The sequence below is a fragment of the Triturus cristatus genome, chromosome 2_2, assembly GCF_964204655.1.
Source record: "Triturus cristatus chromosome 2_2, aTriCri1.1, whole genome shotgun sequence".
NCBI lineage: Eukaryota > Metazoa > Chordata > Amphibia > Caudata > Salamandridae > Triturus > Triturus cristatus.
Window position 1 is genome coordinate 1,164,682,482 of NC_140582.1, and position 19,182 is coordinate 1,164,701,663.

At 51.3% G+C, this 19,182-nt stretch overlaps 1 protein-coding gene across 1 annotated transcript in view; it reads right to left on the reverse strand.

Moving 5' to 3' along the window:
* The window catches only part of ATP6V1B1 (ATPase H+ transporting V1 subunit B1), a 326,669-nt gene that overhangs the window by 11,972 nt on the left and 295,515 nt on the right, over positions 1 to 19,182 (reverse strand). The window contains exons 10-11 of the mRNA XM_085642709.1: positions 14,461 to 14,611; positions 13,105 to 13,187 (exon numbers count right to left, since the gene is read on the reverse strand). Of these exons, the coding sequence (XP_085498835.1) occupies positions 13,105 to 13,187; positions 14,461 to 14,611 (234 nt within the window). The remainder of the gene's footprint in view (positions 1 to 13,104; positions 13,188 to 14,460; positions 14,612 to 19,182) is intronic.

Consider the following 19,182-nt stretch of genomic DNA (forward strand, 5'->3'; position numbering starts at 1 on the left):
TCTAACTCCAGGGGGTGCATCAGTAGGGTAAGTGTTGGATAGTACAGTGTAATATTATGCGTTGTAATGGTATGCGTTGTAATGGTAGTATGCGTTGTAATGGAATGCGTTGTAAAGGTAGTTTTTAAAAATGCGTTGTAGTGTCATGCGTTGTAATGTCATGCGTTGTAATGGATTATGCGTTGTAAAAAATGCGTTGTAATGGTAGTGCGTTGTAAAAGTTGCGTTGTAAAGGTTATTCCCCCTTGTGGTCTTACACCACACAAGGTCATTGCTTATCTTAGAACATTGCAGGATTAGGAAAGCAATGGCACAACCTAGAATTTCGAAACTACATTAAAAAGTGTATATTATTAAGATGCAAGAGACTTGGCTGATTCCTTTACCTGGATTTAGAGTTTTTGTTCGTCAGGCTAGTCCTGGTGTGAGCAATTGAGTGAGAGATGGTCTATTAGCTACAATTGGAGATCACCGGGACCAGGTCTTCTCTGATTTAAAATTGGGCTCTTTAGCCCCACATCTCTACTCTGTTACTGACACTCATCAACATTTGCATAGGAATAAGATCCTCGTAAACAGCTACATCCTCCAGCCACCAATGGAATGATAACTACCAAACTGTGATCCGGGTAATATGTGCAAGTGCACCTGGTCAAAATACGAAAAGTCTCATACACTGGATGGGTAACTTCAATGCCAGAATTATTCATTCATACGGTGGTATTTGTACAAAATTTCCTTTTTGCATCTCCTTAAATAGCGAATCCCATGAAATCGCTATTTAGGAAATGCAAAATGCAATGTACAAAAATCGAGATTTCCTAATAGTGATTCCTACAGAGTAGTAATTGCTATTAGGAAATCGCTTTTTAAGAAATGCTAAACCATTCGTTCCTATCGGCCTTTAACCAATGGTTTTGCATTTCCAAAGTAGGAAATCGCAAATTAGGAAATGCAAAACCAAGGGTGTCTATGGGCTTAAAGCCCCCCTTGATGCCCCCCCCCCAAAAGGTGGTGCACATGTAAAGCAAATAAATGCCCTAAGGGCCTGTGCGCTGCATGGCACTTTAAAGAATGCCTTTTGGGTGCATTTTTCAAAATTGCACATGGTTACCATCCACTTGGAAGTCGATGGTAATAGCATTTCCTAAGTGCCCATTTCACATTTATGAAATCTTTGTACATGTGCTTAGGAAATCGCAAATAGGAAATCTTATTTGCGATTTCCTATTTAGAGAAACGCAACATGCGATTTCTACTGGGCAGAAATCACATTTAACAAATCCCTATCTGCCTTTGTACATATGGAAAGGTAATTTAGCATTTCTTAATGGACAGAAATTGCGATTCAATCCGTTAGTAAATGCTAAATCCTTTCTTACATATGGCCCATAGAGTGAATGATATCAGAAATAATAGTGGCCGAAGTAGGCGCATCTCAAGGTCATGGCTACCAGATGTCACAACAGACAAGAAAGGCTTGTTTATCGTCAGCCACCTGGAGGAGAACAATTTAAGTCACCTTAATGGTCATCTGATACACCGGCAAACTTCACGATATGTGCTTGACCATCCCTCATGGACTCGGTGTTCACATCAGGTGTATGTATATATATTTATAAACCACAAGAGTCATCATGAGGCAGAGGCATTTGAAATACAAGGTTTGGGATGGAAACGAGCCAAGCAGGACTTAGAGATTTCTCAAACATTCAGAATGTGTTCATTAGGTCTCAACACATAGGAAGGAAGATTAAACATCTGATTAAAAGAGAGGATCATCTGACGATGCTTAACCAGCAACTAGGTGATGCTCGTATAACAGCAGCAACTTAAACGAGTAACATGGGAGGGTGACCTGGCGTCCCGGATGTGCCGGGACAGTCCCAGTTTCCAGCAGCTGTCCCAGATTTCGTCATATGTCACTCGTGTCCTGGTTTTCAGCGAGGGTTTACTGCAAACAGAGGGAGGCAGGTTCATTGTGTCCCAAAGCACGACTAGCTAGCAGCTAATCTGAAAGCGAATTAATTACCAGATATGATCAGGGCCGGCTCTAGGGCGGTGCGACCGGTGCCACCGCACCGGGGCAGACTTTGCCTGGGGGCGCCTATTTGCTACTTTATATTGTTTATTAAAGCGCACGCTGCCGCAATCCTGGCCTCCGGCAATTTTAAGCCAATAATAAAAATGTCAAGTTAACTCCGGTGATTAATGTTCTTCCCGAGAGACCATAGTTTTGTGTAGTGGAAGTTTTTACTGCTGGAAGTTTTGATTCCTCATGAGGTAGTGCAGCGGGTTAATATGCCTGTTGCAAAGAACTTGTACCATGCAAATCACAAAGTAAATTTAACATAAATTGGTCAGTGGGTTACTGCTTTCGTCAGAGACTTCCTTTTGTTACTTTCAGTTCACAAGTTAAACTCCTAATGTAAAAGAGTGAGCCACTAAGTGTCAAAGGCCTGAAAAGCAGACGTCAAGTATAGATGAGAGCATATTGATTTCTTTCCCTAGGCTTTCATTATCCTAATGTTTCACAAAGGGTTCATTTGGGTAGAAATCATTTCTGATTATTAATGAGAACCCCCAACCATGGTGTTACCATTTGAAATTCTGAGGTTGTGGTCCTCCAGACCAAGCCCCCCATAACTATATTGCCACCAGTAGAATGACATATAAATCCTTCCGCTTGTAGTCCTCCGTCTTATGTAACATTTCCTATAGATTGACACATATATGATTGATTGTCTCTGTAATGTGTGTGCAATGTAAAGTGCTCTGACACCCTTGACACTATAAAACGAAATAAATGTATCTGAGAGAGAGTGGTTATGAAGACAGTTAAAGGGTGGTAGTGCGGGAATCCCTTACGGAGGTAGTCATTGAGGAGGAGGGGCGCACCAAGAATCATTGTCGCACAGGGCGCCACCAGTGCTAAAGCTGGCCCTGGATATGATACTTGGTTTAAAACTAGCAATTCATTGTATTTACTTAGAGCTTTGTTTGTTTATTTCTTTGACGATGAACGCTGTCATGCTCTACCCCTCGGTTGCTGTGAAATTGTAGTCCTTCTTTTATTTTGTGAAATATCCTGGATTTTGGTTTCCAAAATCTGGTCGCCCTATAACATGGGCATTCCTAAAACAACCTGGTCTGACAATGAGATTAAATCTTAAGTGTCAGGGGGAGCGCTAGGTGGCGCACTGCAAAATGGCCGCACTGATGTGAGGCTCCCGATGCTAGACCCCTCGCATCCGAACTTTCTCCGTGTTCCGTCGCCCTAGCAGCGCCCCGGAGGTCCCTACCTGCTGCGGGACCGGGGCTCCATCATCGGTGGCATTCCTGGCCGTCTGCCTGCCGCCTGGCCTGAGTTCTGCCGCCTTTTCGCTTCCGCGGCCGCAGGAGACGCGGCTGGCTGGATCAGAGGTCGGCGCCCGGGGCTACGTGAGACCGCGGCGCCCGAGGGGGGCACGGGCCGTGTGGCTGACGGCGGCTGGCCCTACAGCGCGAGGCCCGAGGAGGGGGGTCCCGGTCCCGCCCGGAGCTGTGCCCACGGGAAGCCTGAGACCTGCAGGGACCCCGAGACAGCGCCGATCGGAGGAGAGAGACGCGTCCCTGTGTGTGGGCCTGGATTCCTTCCTTGCGGTGGCCGAGGCCTGGTGCAGACGACGTGTGAATACCCACAGCAGGCGCCGGCGTCGGCGGTTGGCGGCGGGGGCCCATCGCCACGCGGGGGTCCGTGCGCTCCCTTCCCCCGTCGCCGCCTGGACAGAGAGGACCCCCTATTTCCTCCTCCCCCCTCAGGGAGGGGCACCGTTGCCGATCGCGGCGGGGAGCACCGCCGGAGTAAGCCCGAGAGGCCGCTGTGGGGGCCTGATTGGACACGGGCCCTGTGCCTGGAGCAACGGTGGGACTCGACCACGCTGGATCGCTTTACGCGGGGCTGCGGCACCCCCGGTGGCCCGTCGTAGCGGGGTGAGGACACCACCCCTGCACCCCGAATCCGCACCGGCTGGCAGTTGGGACACTGGGACGGCAAGCCACGCGGCGCCTGAGCACCGGCGCGCGCGCCCCGGGGGCAGTCATGGGCAAGGACCGGGGTGCCAAGTCGGCGGCTGCACCCCACCAGACCAAGATTGACCGTTTCACGACCGCTGAGCCCCCGGGTGCTGGGGGGGAGGCGGCGCCGACTCCCGGCACGGACCTTGCTGCCATTCTGCAGGCCATCACCGCCTCCCGCACGTCCTTGGAGGGGATGGTCGGGGAGGTGAAGGTGGACGTGGCGCTCCTGCGACAAGACCTCCGCAACGCCACGGCCCGCATCACCGAGACGGAGTCCCGCATTTCGACCGCGGAGGACGACATCCGGCAGCTCCAAGATCAGGTCCGGGAACTCACGACCCACTCCAAGGAGCTGCATCGGCGGGCGGAGGATGCCGAAAACCGGGCCCGCCGCAACAACCTCCGCCTGGTGGGCTTTCCGGAGGGGGTTGAATCTGGCCGCACCGATGACTTTCTTGAGAAGTGGTTTAAGTCCTGGATGCCGGCGGCCAGCCTGTCCACCTGGTTCGTGGTGGAAAGAGCGCACCGGTCGTTGGCCGCCAAACCTCCGGTGGGGGCCCCACCGCGCCCCTTCATCCTGCGGATCCTCAACTTCCGAGACAGGGATGCTATTCTGAAGGAGGCGCGGGCGCAGTCTCCTTTGTCCTTCAATAACCACACCATCATGGTTTTCCCCGACTACACCCGGGAGGTTCAAGAGCAATGCCGCTCATACCTGGAGGGGAAACATAAGATGCGCTCCTTGGGTCTTCGATACCAACTTCAATTCCCGGCCCGCCTCTGTGTGGTCTTCCAGGATAAGACCTTGTTTTTCGACACTCCTCGGGCGGCCTGGACTTGGCTCACCGAGGAGCGACCCCTGCGCCAATCTGGGCGGGCGTCCCCGGCCCGGAGGCCTACGGAACTGGACACCACCAGGCCTCCTCGCCCACGCCGTAGAAGATGCACACAGTCCCGGCGGCCCCGGGGGGGGTTGGCAGCTGGGCCTCGATCCACGAGCATGTTGGGCAGGAGGCCCAGGGACTCATCTGCCTCATCCGGGACATCTTCTCAGGCGGCTGGGGGCCTCCGGAGCCGGTCGCCGCGCCCGCCGGACCCGTCCCTGACCCCCCTCGTCGCGCCTGTGGACCTTTCTGATCTCTCCCGCAGCCCAACCATTTGACTTGGGGTGGTCTTCTGTCTTGGCAGCAGCTCTGGTGGCCCGGTCCCGCGGCCGGGGCCGCCACTATGGCCCTGGACTCAGCGTATCTCCGCTCATGGGTAGTAGTCTAGGCCGGAACGCTTGCATCCGTACTTCTGGAGGGGTCCACTACGCTCTTGACACCCGAGCGTTTCGCTTGGGGCTTTTGTAATAACTGTTGAAGTTAGGGCGACAGATGCTTCAGTTCTCAAAGTGTAGGGTGGGGGGTTGGGGGTTGTGGGGAGGGTTTTGTTGGATGTTTTGTTGGATGTTCCTCCTAGGGAGGGTGGTCCTTTTCATTCATGTCTGGTCTTTTCTGGGTGTGCCGCATCGCAGCTTCCCGCGAGCGTTACTGCAAAGCCCCGCGCTTGCCCACACACACGATCTGCTGCTGCCCGCTCCCGTCTTGGCGCCCCTTGGCTTCCTCCCACGGGCGTCATTGCAGCGCTCTGCGATGGCTCATGCACACGGTCTACTGCCGCTCGCTCCCGGCCGGGCACCCCTGGCCCCCTGTTGCCTGCCTCCTGCCTTCCCCACGGGTCCTGGGCGATCCTCCTTTCCTCCCTGCGCGCCAGTGCGACATGATGTCCTCCCGACGCCCCTGGAGTGGCTCCGACCCTGCAGTGTCCCGATGCACCCGTTGTATTCATGGCTGACGTAACCCCCAGGGCGCAGCTGCACATCCTGTCCTGGAATGTGAACGGCCTGCTGGATAGGCTCAAGCGCACGGCGGTCCTTAAGCACGCTCAGCGCGTTGGGGCCGACGTCCTCCTCCTTCAGGAAACCCATCTCCTTGGGGAAAAGTGCCCTTTCTTGGCGCGATATGGCTACGACCGGGTGTGGCATTCGGGGTTCTCCCGTGGTTCCCGCGGGGTGGCGATCCTGCTGCGTCGTTCCCTCCCCTTCGTCCTTCAGAGGGTAGCCCGCGCGCCCCTTGGAATCGGGATTGCCATTTGTGGTACACTGGAGGGCCGCCCGGTCAGCTTCCTTTCACTCTATGTGCCTCCCTCGGGACTGTCGCAGGCTTTATCCCACGCCGCCTCGTTGTTGGCATCCCTCCCCGTGGGCACTATTGTGCTTGGGGGCGACTTTAATGCGGTCCTGGCCCCGCAGCTGGATTCGTCGGGACCGATTTCGGATTCCCGCGCCGCGCGAGCGAGACAGCTGGCGGGTTGGGCGGAGGCCCAGGGCCTCTGCGACGCCTGGAGGCTTTGGCATCCCCACGACCGTCAATACACCCACACTTCAGCCGCTCACCACTCTCACGCTCGTATTGATGTGATTTTTGTCGCTCCCACCGAGTGCGGAAGCGTCCAGGATGTCCGCATCCTTCCCAGGGGCATCTCGGACCACTCACCAGTCCTCCTGGGCCTGGGCCCCCCGCCTCACGCGGCCAGGCCAGTGTGGAGGTTTAGCGCCTGGTTCCTCCAGGATAAGTCAGTGCGCGAGGCGGTTGGCACTGAGCTCGTTCATTACTTCGGTGCCAATGAGGGCTCTGTACCGTCAGCAGGCACCCTCTGGGAGGCTTGCAAGGCAACCATCAGGGGGGCGGCCAAGGCACAGGTGGTGCGGCACCGCCAGACACAGCTGCGGCAGCTCACCGCTTGCGAAGCCCGGGCGTTGCGGCTGGAGCGGTCGCTCTCCGAGCATGACGACCCGGCGGTGGACCGACAGTTGCGGCTCCTTCGTCAGGAGATTTGTCAGCGGTCCCTCGAGGCGGCCAAGCTTCTTTGGCAGTCCTCGGTAGCGAGGGTGTATGGCTGGGGTGACAAGAACGGCGCATTGTTGCACCGCCTGGCCACTTACCCCAGGGCGTCGCGCATCATTCCGACGGTTGCCGACTCTTCGGGGGTGCTCCAGTCCTCCTCCGTGGCGATGGCAGAGGCATTCGCCCAGTTCTATTCCCAGCTCTACCGAGCGCGTGCGCCGGACCTTTCTCTGGACGACCTGCTCGCGTCCGAGAGCGCCTGCCTGGCCCGGCTTCGGCCGGACGAAATGGAGAGCCTGGAGGCGCCCATCTCCGTCGAGGAGATCGGGGAGGCAATCGGGCGTACGTCAACGGGGAAGACACCGGGACCGGACGGTTTTCCTCAGGAATTCTTTGCGGCCTATAGGGACACCCTGATCCCGCGGCTGAGGGCTCACTATGCGGAGGCGCTTGAGAGGGGTTTCTTCCCCCTGGAGTCTGACCTGGCCACGATTGTGGTTTTGCCCAAATCCACGCCGCCACCCACTGATAGAGCGGCCTACCGCCCAATTTCGCTCATCAACACTGATGTGAAACTCTATGCGGCGGTCCTGGCCCAACGGCTTAAGCCCATGTTGTCGACCTTGGTCCACCCAGATCAATGTGGCTTCATGCCCGCTCGGGGCACGCGCCACTGTCTGCGCCGTCTCCACGTGGCCTTGGCCCATCGCCATCGTCTGACCCCGTACCTCGCTTTACTCCTCGTTGACTTCGAAAAGGCTTTCGATTCGGTGGGGTGGGCCTACCTCTTCGACGTCCTGTCCCGCATGGGCTTCGGCCCTCGGTTCGTGGGGATGGTGCGAGTCCTCTATGCCCGGCCCCGTGCCAGAGTGCTGGTTAATGGTGCGTTGTCAAGGCCCTTCCGGATCGGCCGGGGGACGAGGCAGGGTTGCCCATTGTCGCCCCTTCTCTTCGCTCTGGCGATGGAACCTCTGGCCGCCCTGATTAGATCTGACCCCCTCCTTCGGGGGTGGGAATGGCCCGGCCTGGAAGCCGACAAAATCGCCCTCTATGCGGACGATGTCCTACTCTACCTGGGGGACCCAGCGCGCTCCGGACCGCGCGCGCTATCCATTCTGAGCCGCTTCGGCCGGGCGTCGGGTCTCTCCCTCAACCCCCGGAAGTCGGTCCTGGTGCCGTTGCACCCCTCCAGGGAGTGCTTCGACTGGCAGGAGACCATCCCTCTGCGTCGCTTATCATTTCAGTACCTGGGCATCTGGGTCTCCCTCCTCCCGGAGCTAAGTTGGGCGCTCAACGTCTCCCCCCTGGTCAAGAGAGCCAAGGTCGATCTGGCGCGGTGGCAGCAGCTGCCCCTTAACCCGCTGGGGAGGGTCGCCCTCTACAAAATGATGATCCTTCCCCGGTTTCTGTATGTTTTGCAAAACACCCCCCTCTCCTTTCCGCGCCCGTGGTTCCGCGAGCTCGACGGGATGGCGACGAGATTTCTCTGGGGCGAGGGGAGGCGGCGGCTGGCTCTGTAGACGTGCCGCATTCCCACCTTTGACGGGGGCCCGGGCATGTCTGATCTCTACCTCTACTACATGGCCACCCGCCTCCTGGTCATTCACGACTGGTTTGGAGGGGGTTGGTCCGACCCGGCCTACAGGGTGGAACTTAACGGCTTGGGCTTCTCCGACATCCAAGATCGCCTGTACGGCGCCCCCATCCCTGCTTCTTGCCCGGACATCACCAGGGCTGTATTCCTGTCCTGGAGAGCGGCGCTCCGCCTCACCCGATGGACGGGACGGTTGACCCGGGTCACTCCCCTGTGGCACGGGACGTGGTTGCGGGAGGTCACAAAGCTGGAAGGCTTCAAATCATGGGATCTTATCGGCATTTCCCAGCTGGGGGACGTCTGGCGGGGAGGGCGGATGTGTTCCTTTTCAGAGCTGCAAGCGCGTTTTTCCCTTCACTCCTCTCAATTTTACCGGTACCTCCAGCTGCGCCACGCCATACGCACCTACACACCACTGGACGTCCGGCTGCCAGATCACAGCCCTCCGGAGGCTCAGGTCCTGCTGGGCAACCTGGGGAAGGGGGGCATTTCCAGGATTTACCGCTCCCTCGTAAACTGCACCCCTACATCCCTTGCGGGTCTTAAGGAGCGCTGGGAGGGATGGGTGGGTCCCCTGGACGAGGCCGACTGGCGGGACGCCCTTATGGCCCCCCGCTTGGTGACGGCCTCCGCTAAGCTGCGACTCATCCAAATTTATTATCTCCACGCGGCATACCTCACACCGGCTCGCCTTCACCGCGCGGGCCTCTCCGGGGATGCGGCTTGCCCCCGATGTGGTTCCGACCCGGCAGACTTCCTGCATATGGTGTGGTCCTGCCCTGCCCTGGAGGGGTTCTGGAGAGGCATCGAGACCGAACTCACGGAGGTCCTGAGGTGGGAGGTGCCGCACGATCCACGACACTCGCTGCTGGGCATCACAGATGGCTTAGATGGCACGCGTTCAGAGCAGTTGTTTCTCATGACGGCCTTGATGGTGGCCAAGCGCGACATTGCGGCGGCATGGAAGCAGCCGCTGCCGCCAAGTGTGGCTAAGTGGGGTGTTGGGGTGGACTGGTGCGCGGCGCAGGAGCGGACTCTCTATCGGGCACGAGGATGCCCCAAGAAATACCGGAAAGTTTGGGGGAAATGGCTCGGCAACATACCTTAAAGGGGCGGTTCGGGGGGTGGAGGGGGGATTCTGGGGGCGGGGGGGAGCGGGGGGGGCTTCCTAATGTATTGCTGTGTGGTACTGCTTCGGAATGCCAGACTGTTTCTGTTGTTGTGCTGTTTAAAACAATAAAAACTTGTTTATCAAAAAAAAATCTTAAGTGTCAGGCCGAGAAACTGCACAAACTTTGCTTTGAAATCACCATACTATTTGACGCCATGTTGATTTGTTTACTTCCATTTGGCTTTCTTGTCTCTGATGTATCCATATTCAAGCTCAAGAGATTCTTTATTTTGGCCTGACAAAGCCATAAAAGCACAGATAAAAAGCATATCAATTACAATACAGACAATACAAATTATCCGGCAATGAAGGGCAAACACATTAAAATATTAATCAAGAATTCATGGGAGTTATATAGTATAATAAATATTTGAAAAAAGCACGTCAGGAGATCATAAAATGTAGTAAAATCAGATTTAAAATATATTGGATATAGTTTTAACAATATGTTTTACGTGAAAAATTTTTTTTGTTTTTAATTGCCCGTGTAAATTCTTATTACAAAAACTATTAATGTTTTGATGGATTATACTCTATGCAATGTCTATTTAATCATGTTTTATTGTACATAATTATTTATGTCTTTTTATGGTATTTTACCGAAATAAAAGCTTTGACTGACTGAGATTTAAAAAACAACGATTCGCAATGGGGGAGCAGGATGAGTTGATTGGTCAAGTCTGGTTTCCCTCTCAGGAGAAAGAATTAGGATCAGGGGAAGGCAAAGTAGGGCGCTGAATTTTAAGATTTAGACTGAACACTCTAACAGTGGCCATTAAACTAGAATTAAAATTACTACCAATCTAGGCACGAGCACTTTAACAAGTTTAACCTGTTGAAGCTGTCGCCAAGTCACAAACCAGTGCCCTAAGGACCAGCACAGATGAGGCTACAGACAGCAGACTTAAAATATGTTGTTGTGATCCAGGAGCGAGGAAGAGGCGTCTGAGCAGAAGGATGTGGTGCTGGGAGCTAGAAAGTTTACTCCAGCAGCAGAGCCCACTACCGCCAGATGTGCCTGCTGGGGTCAGCGGGGAGCGCTCCAGCTACTTTAAGGTCGTTGGAAGCCTGGACAATCCTGTTTAGAGAGCGACTGACCAGGGGAGACACCAGAGGCAGTGGGACGGTATACAACCTTTACAACGCACTACACTTACAACGCATTTTTTACAACGCAACATCCACTACAACGCATTCCATTACATCGCAGGACACTACAACGCATTTTTAAAAACTACCTTTACAACGCATTCCATTACATCGCATACCACCTTTACAACGCATACCATTACAACGCATAATATTACATTAAAACCCCTACACTATCCAACACTTACCCTACTGTTGCACCCCCTGGAGTTAGAATAGTAATTTTTACCCCTATACTATCCAACACTTACCCTACTGTTGCACCCCCTGGAGTTAGAATAGTAATTTTTACCCCTATACTATCCAACACTTACCCTACTGTTGCACCCCCTGGAGTTAGAATAGTAATTTTTACCCCTATACTATCCAACACTTACCCTACTGTTGCACCCCCTGGAGTTAGAAAATTAATTTTTACCCCTATACTATCCAACACTTACCCTACTGTTGCACCCCCTGGAGTTAGAATAGTAATTTTTACCCCTATACTATCCAACACTTACCCTACTGTTGCACCCCCTGGAGTTAGAATAGTAATTTTTACCCCTATACTATCCAACACTTGCCCTACTGTTGCACCCCCTGGAGTTAGAATAGTAATTTTTACCCCTATACTATCCAACACTTACCCTACTGTTGCACCCCCTGGAGTAAGAATAGTAATTTTTACCCCTATACTATCCAACACTTACCCTACTGTTGCACCCCCTGGAGTAAGAATAGTAATTTTTACCCCTATATTATCCAACAATTACTCTACTGTTGCACCCCCTGGAGTAAGATTAGTAATTTTTACCCCTATACTATCCAATACTTACCTTAAATGCAATGTAATATTATGCGTTGTAATGGTATGCGTTGTAAAGGTAGTATGCGATGTAATGGAATGCGTTGTAAAGGTAGTTTTTAAAAATGCGTTGTAGTGTCCTGCGATGTAATGGAATGCGTTGTAGTGGATGTTGCGTTGTAAAAAATGCGTTGTAAGTGCATGCGTTGTAAAAGTATGCGTTGTAACGACATACATCCCAGTGGGACTCACAAAAGCACTAGGAGGGAGATGAGACGTAATTTCAGTGGTGAATTTCAGAAAGTGGAAAAGTATTTTGGTGATCTGGCAGTTTTAAAGTTGCTTTCTTCATGTTCTGAAATTCATAAACTGCAGTTAAAGAGCGTGTGTAATGTTTTGTCGAGGTGTTACAGTTGGGAAAAACCCTTCTTGAGTGACGAAGGTACTCTGAACACTTGCTGGGTCGCCATCTATATTACTAACATGAGTTTTTAAGGCTTAACCCTAAATCCACCCAAAGCATGTCTTCCTGCAGTAGGCAATCTGTGTTATCTGGGGTGCTGGGGGGAGTGACTGAAAATAAGCAAAATTAAATTTTGACAATCGAGGATTGGTGGTGTAAAAAGCTGCAAAGCTTTTGCACAGAAAACCACGAGGAGTTTCTTCAAAACGGCGCAATCTTTGCACAAGTTGGGGTAGATTTATTAACAATTTGCGCTGGGTTAGCATCACAAGTGAGGCTAATCAGCACAATTGTTTTTTTTCCTAATCTACCTTCCACTTGTTTTGTGCTGGAAAGTACCCTGAAAGAAACGAAAAGCAGCGTGAAGCACTGATTTGCGGTACTTACCACCAAGGGGGCGGTACATGGGTATTGCATGGGCGTTCAAATTCTACCACCCAGGGCTTTTGACGCAAAACCCTATCCACAAACAATAGTAGATACGGTTTAGCACCAAAAGTTAACACCATCTGAAAGGAGGTGTTAAGAGGAGAAATGGCTTTGTTTCGCCTTTTTATCCGACTTTGCATGTGTGCTGCACTGTGCAGCCACATGCAAAGTAGGAAATGTTATAAAGTGTGTCTAAGCATGGTATTTTGTACTCGAAGAGCACCTTGCCAGTACAAAACCTACGGTAGACTCAGGCACGCATTTTAGCACTATGGCACTAAGGTGTGTGCTTGGCGTACGGCCGCTGAAATCAGCACCGGTGCTAGGGAGAGGGGAGGAGAGTGCTTTATCTCCGCAGATATGGCTCTCTCCTGCTCCCTCCCCGCAGCGCAGCGCAGCGCAGCATTTTTGGCTGACATGTTTGTAAATCAGGCCCACAATATCTTTCAGCAAGTAGGAAATCCAAAATCTTCAAGAAATATTGGCGGCAAAAGCAATAGGTACACGTGCAGATAAATGCCTGCAAAGGGATTAAAAAGAACAAGGCAAAAAGTGTGCTCCGACCTGTCTGTTGTGCAGCTGCCGGTCGACGTAGATCTGCCCTTCGGTGATGAAGCCAGTCAAGTCAGGAATCGGGTGAGTGATATCTGCAAATACAATTCAGCATTTCTGTGTATTACATCCATTCCAAACTGAAAAGCCTGGGAACACCACGAAAATTCACAATCAGGCATGAACAAAAAGCAAAAATGTATGTACTAGAAGAGAGTAAATTGCTCCTTTTTTGCTATGCACAAACGGAGGAAATGTACCGTCATCTAATTAATGAACATTCTACTAATTTCTGCAGAACCATGCAGTAAAAATCATGGGCAAATGTATCAAACTTTCACACAGCTCAGCAAGCCACCGTGTTGTGATGCGCTGTGTGAAATGGAAAGGGCAGGAATGAGCCACATTTGACATTATAAAACACACTCCTGCTCTCTGCCTGCGCTGGCGCACAAACTGCTGCCTAGCATCAACGCAGGCACCCTTGTGCCTTGGTGCAAGGGTGCCTGTGTTGCAGACAGGGTTGTTTTTGTGCAGGAAGGGATACCTTCCTGCACAAAAACATCCTCGGAGGCATTTTCCTCTTTCTATGTGTGCTGAACTATGCAGCACACATAGAAAGAGGAAAAACAAGGAGAAATAAAGATATTTCTCCTCGTTACGCCTCCCCTGGGGATGAGTAGCATTTTTATGCATTCCCAGGTCTGCCAGTAATGGTAAATCTAGAATGCATCAAAATCCATGGGTTCCCACGCTCCACCCATGGAACACCTCGCTAGGGCAGAGTAACGCAATGCAGCTATTTGCGCTGCATTAATCTAGATTTATTAGGCCACTCAGGGCGATGCAAGATGGCATTGTGTGGCCTGATAAATCCAACTTTAGTGCTGCGTCGCCCTTATGCTCCAAGGATGATGCAACACTATAACAAACTTGCCCCCATGTGCGGTGCAGGAATACCGCAGCAGTGATGCAGGGTTTCCAACCCTTGGCTGCTGGTACCTGACATTGATCCTACGGGGTTATTCCACATTAATATGAGATATGTGCAAATCCTGGAGTGAGAACCGAGTAGTAACATTATTATCACTAGAGCGGATTTGCAGCCCTTGGCATTAGTAACTTAGAAAGAAACATTTGGAAACATACGAGGGCTTTAATCGGATACATTAACATTTGTTTTGGACAATTATGAAAAATCCCTATTAATTGTAGATCTCCTTTTCTCTTTTCTCGGTTTAACTTCTTTCTGCAGGGTGCATTTTTATACTATTTTTGATCTGTTGCCCTGGAACCCTGATCTCTTGTCTCCATGAAGCCTCCATGCCCAGTGCCTCTCCTGGTTTACCCCGTTACTGGTGAACTCACCGTCGTTTGGCATGGTGAGGATGGGGATCTGTGTGATGGAGCCACCTCGCCCCTCCACTCGCCCGGCGCGCTCGTAGATCGTGGCCAAGTCGGTGTACATGTAGCCGGGAAACCCTCGCCGACCTGGCACCTCCTCTCTGGCAGCAGACACCTGAACACGATAAATGCATGTCAGTGCACTCCTCATTGCACAGCAACTGGCATCAAGGCTAGGACAATATCACAGCCCAATATCACATCACCGCGACAACGCACCAAAGATAAGATGCAAACCATGAGGGCTCCTCAGGTAAGTCATACAAGAGGAGGACAAAGCTCCTTTTTTCTCAAGGCAATGTAGGACCAAAATATGCCCTTGTGGACTATATTATGTGAAAGAAAAAACAAATTATGTGGCATATTACCTGATAACTGGAAAATTATATGCCACTATCTTTAGCATTACTATCAAGCTATTATGCAGACCCACCAGGATTTTGCAGGCTTTTGTTGCCAATATTAGCGGGGGGGGGGAGGGGGGGGGGGGTTAAATTTGCCGCTGAAAACTCTTAACATTCGTGTCTCTTAGGAAGTAGGCAGAAAATGTCCCTCTTCCACAATCTCACTCGTCCTGTGGCCCATCACTGCCCGGGGCTCTGCCCTGTGGCATCTGTGGCCTGGCAGAGTCCCCTGCAGCATGGTGCCCTGGAGCTGGAGCTGGAGGACTTCTGGTAATACTGCAGATTTCAGCTTGACAGCTCTGCTCTCTCTGGCATGGGGGGTGCTAGTCACTGGGCAGCGGGGGGTGCACAGGGACACGGGGAGTGGGCCACAGAAGACAAAGGGTGGCACAGAGGTATGGAAGGGGCAGAGCATTTGCCAGAGGTGTTACCAGGCAGGAGGCAGCCAGCAGGTTATGGCATCTGTGGCCTGCTCGCCTGTTGCCCACCCTCCTTTTACTGGCCCGCAGTAATGCAGAACCAATAAAAGAAACCCAGATTCAGTCAAAATACATATTTAAATCATTTCGGTCGGCACTTTTGTAAAACTGGCAGGATTGTTACCCTGGTGCAGGTTTTGTGACTTTGCTTTATTTTTATGAGTGTATTACCACCTTTGGTATATTGCAAACCGGTTTACACACATACGTAATGCTATTTACAAACGCTGGTATTATTATTATTATTTACACGTATGAGCCACACATTCATATAGCTTCTGTTTGTGTTCTTTGTGGGTCAGAGAATGAACTGAAACATCAGGGATCGTAGAAACATCTGCAACTTATACTGCACGGAACAGCAACGGCTCCACTGCTGAGTGTGACGTTAGAAGAAAATGATGATATGGATATTATATACATAATACAATATTATATTGACTATAATACATGGGCGCCTACAATCCCTGTATAAAGGCCTGTCTCTCATTCTCTATTACAGGCGACTTGTGGCGTCTGTAATAAGGTAATGACGTAGCTGTAATAAATCATTGCATTTGAGTTGTGATGTCACAATGCCTGATGCCAGCGCTAGCAGCCGAGGTGAAAGGCAGGCCAGAGAGCACTGCTGTACTTTAAATTAAAAATGAAAACGAAATGTGGCTTTTCCTTCTTCTGCTCTGTTTTTCTAGATGAGCAGTAAAACGCTGAAATTACATATTTAAGGCAGCATGTTATTTTTTCCCCAGTGTTAACGTAAATATAGTAAAGATAGAATCTCATTGCATGTTCCTACACACTCAAAGCTACTGCTTGGTGTTTTTTAAAATCTGACTTGTACTAAACTTATTCTAATATATTTTTGCACCAAATGTCCAACTACTTTTGGGTGTGTTTAATTTTTGCACTAGATATTTCGATTCTATATTTACAAACATTCTCTCTCATATGAAACAGCACCATTCCAAGGAGTTAAATGGTTTGTGGGAAGAGTCATGATGTGATTATGTGTTATAAGAAATAAAGTACCCCGTCATTATAAGGCTATTGCACCAAGCCTCGTAGTCACCTCAAAGTTCTATGATCTTAACGGAACTCAGCCTTCGATTTGTTCCTCAATATGGTCACAGGATTCCTCTGTGACTTGCAATATCCTTATAGAGTATGCCAAGGGGTCTCTTTTCTCATATATTACTGGGATCTGCGATCAATAAGACATTTCTTAGATAAAATAATGAATTAATATTAGGAGTGTGCTGAGCTCTATAGTGTATGACACTTATGTTTTACGGGAATTTATATCTACAGGCAATGTTTTATGAACTCTGCAAATTTGCAAACATTTGCTTGAGAGATTATAATTTATGCACACTTTAGGGATATTTATGAGAGGCTTCCACTGCAACACTTTTTCTGACGCTGCTCGGTGCAAACCTTTCAACCACATCTATGAGGCAATGCAAAGTCACTTTGCGTGGCGTAAATGCATCATAGATATGGAGTGGCGTGGCCTGGCTTAAATGCATCATAGATATGGAGTGGCGTGGCCTGGCTTGAAGAGCATCATAGATATGGAGTGGCGTGGCCTGGCTGGAAGGGCATCATAGATATGGAGTGGCGTGGCCTGGCTTAAATGCATCATAGATATGGAGTGGCGTGGCCTGGCTGGAAGGACATCATAGATATGGAGTGGTGTGGCCTGGCTTAAATGCATCATAGATATGGAGTGGCGTGGCCTGGCTTGAAGGGCATCATAGATATGGAGTGGCGTGGCCTGGCTGGAAGAACATCATAGATATGGAGTGGCGTGGCCTGGCTTGAAGGGCATCATAGATATGGAGTGGCGTAGCCTGGCTTAAATGCATCATTGATATGGAGTGGCGTGGCCTGGGTGCAAGGACATCATAGATATAGAGTGGCGTGGCCTGGCTTAAATGCATCATAGATATGGAGTGGCGTGGCCTGGCTGGAAGGGCATCATAGATATGGAGTGGCGTGGCCTGGCTTGAAGGGCATCATAGATATGGAGTGGCGTGGCCTGGCTTGAAGGGCATCATAGATATGGAGTGGTGTGGCCTGGCTGGAAGGGCATCATAGATATGGAGTGGCGTGGCCTGGCTGGAAGGGCATCATAGATATGGAGTGGCATGGCCTGGCTGTAAGGGCATCATAGCTATGGAGTGGTGTGGCCTGGCTGGAAGGACATCATAGATATGGAGTGGGGAGGCCTGGCTTCAATGCATCATAGATATGGAGTGGCGTGGCCTGGCTGGAAGGACATCATAGATATGGAGTGGCATGGCCTGGCTGGAAGGGCATCATAGATATGGAGTGGCGTGGCCTGGCTTAAATGCATTATAGATATGGAGTGGCGTGGCCTGGCTTGAAGGGCATCATCGATATGGAGTGGCGTGTCCTGGCTGGAAGGGCATCATAGATATGGAGTGGCGTAGCCTGGCTTAAATTCATCATAGATATGGAGTGGCGTGGCCTGGCTTGAAGGGCATCATAGATATGGAGTGGCGTGGCCTGGCTTGAAGGGCATCATAGATATGGAGTGGCGTGGCCTGGCTTAAATGCATCATAGATATGGAGTGGCGTGGCCTGGCTTGAAGGGCATCATAGATATGGAGTGGTGTGGCCTGGCTGGAAGGACATCATAGATATGGAGTGGCGTGGCCTGGCTTGAAGGGCATCATAGATATGGAGTGGCGTGGCCTGGCTGGAAGGGCATCATAGATATGGAGTGGCGTGGCCTGGCTTGAAGGGCATCATAGATATGGAGTGGCGTGGCCTGGCTGGAAGGGCATCATAGATATGGAGTGGCGTGGCCTGGCTGGAAGGGCATCATAGATATGGAGTGGCGTGGCCTGGCTGGAAGGGCATCATAGATATGGAGTGGCGTGGCCTGGCTTGAAGAGCATGATAGATATGGAGTGGCGTGGCCTGGCTGGAAGGGCATCATAGATATGGAGTGGCGTGGCTTGACTGGAAGGGCATCATAGATATGGAGTGGCGTGGCCTGGCTTGAAGGGCATCATAGATATGGAGTGGCGTGGCCTGGCTGGAAGGGCATCATAGATATGGAGTGGCGTGGCCTGGCTTAAATGCATCATAGATATGGAGGGGCGTGGCCTGGCTGGAAGGGCATCATAAATATGGAGTGGCGTGGCCTGGCTGGAAGGGCATCATAGATATGGAGTGGCTTGGCCTGGCTTGAAGGGCATATAGATATGGAGTGGCGTGGCCTGGCTTAAATGCATCATAGATATGGAGTGGCGTGGCCTGGCTTGAAGGGCATCATAGATATGGAGTGGCGTGGCCTGGCTTGAAGGGCATCATAGATATGGAGTGGCCTGGCCTGGCTTAAATGCATCATAGATATGGAGTGGCGTGGCCTGGCTTAAATGCATCATAGATATGGAGTGGCGTGGCCTGGCTTGAAGGGCATCATAGATATGGAGTGGCGTGGCCTGGCTTGAAGGGCATCATAGATATGGAGTGGCGTGGCCTGGCTGGAAGGGCATCATAGATATGGAGTGGCGTGGCCTGGCTGGAAGGGCATCATAGATATGGTGTGGCGTGGCATGGCTTGAAGGGCATCATAGATATGGAGTGGCGTGGCCTGGCTGGAAGGACATCATAGATATGGAGTGGCGTGGCCTGGCTTGAAGGGCATCATACATATGGAGTGGCGTGGCCTGGCTGGAAGGGCATCATAGATATGGAGTGGCGTGGCCTGGCTGGAAGGGCATCATAGATATGGAGTGGCGTGGCCTGGCTTGAAGGGCATCATAGATATG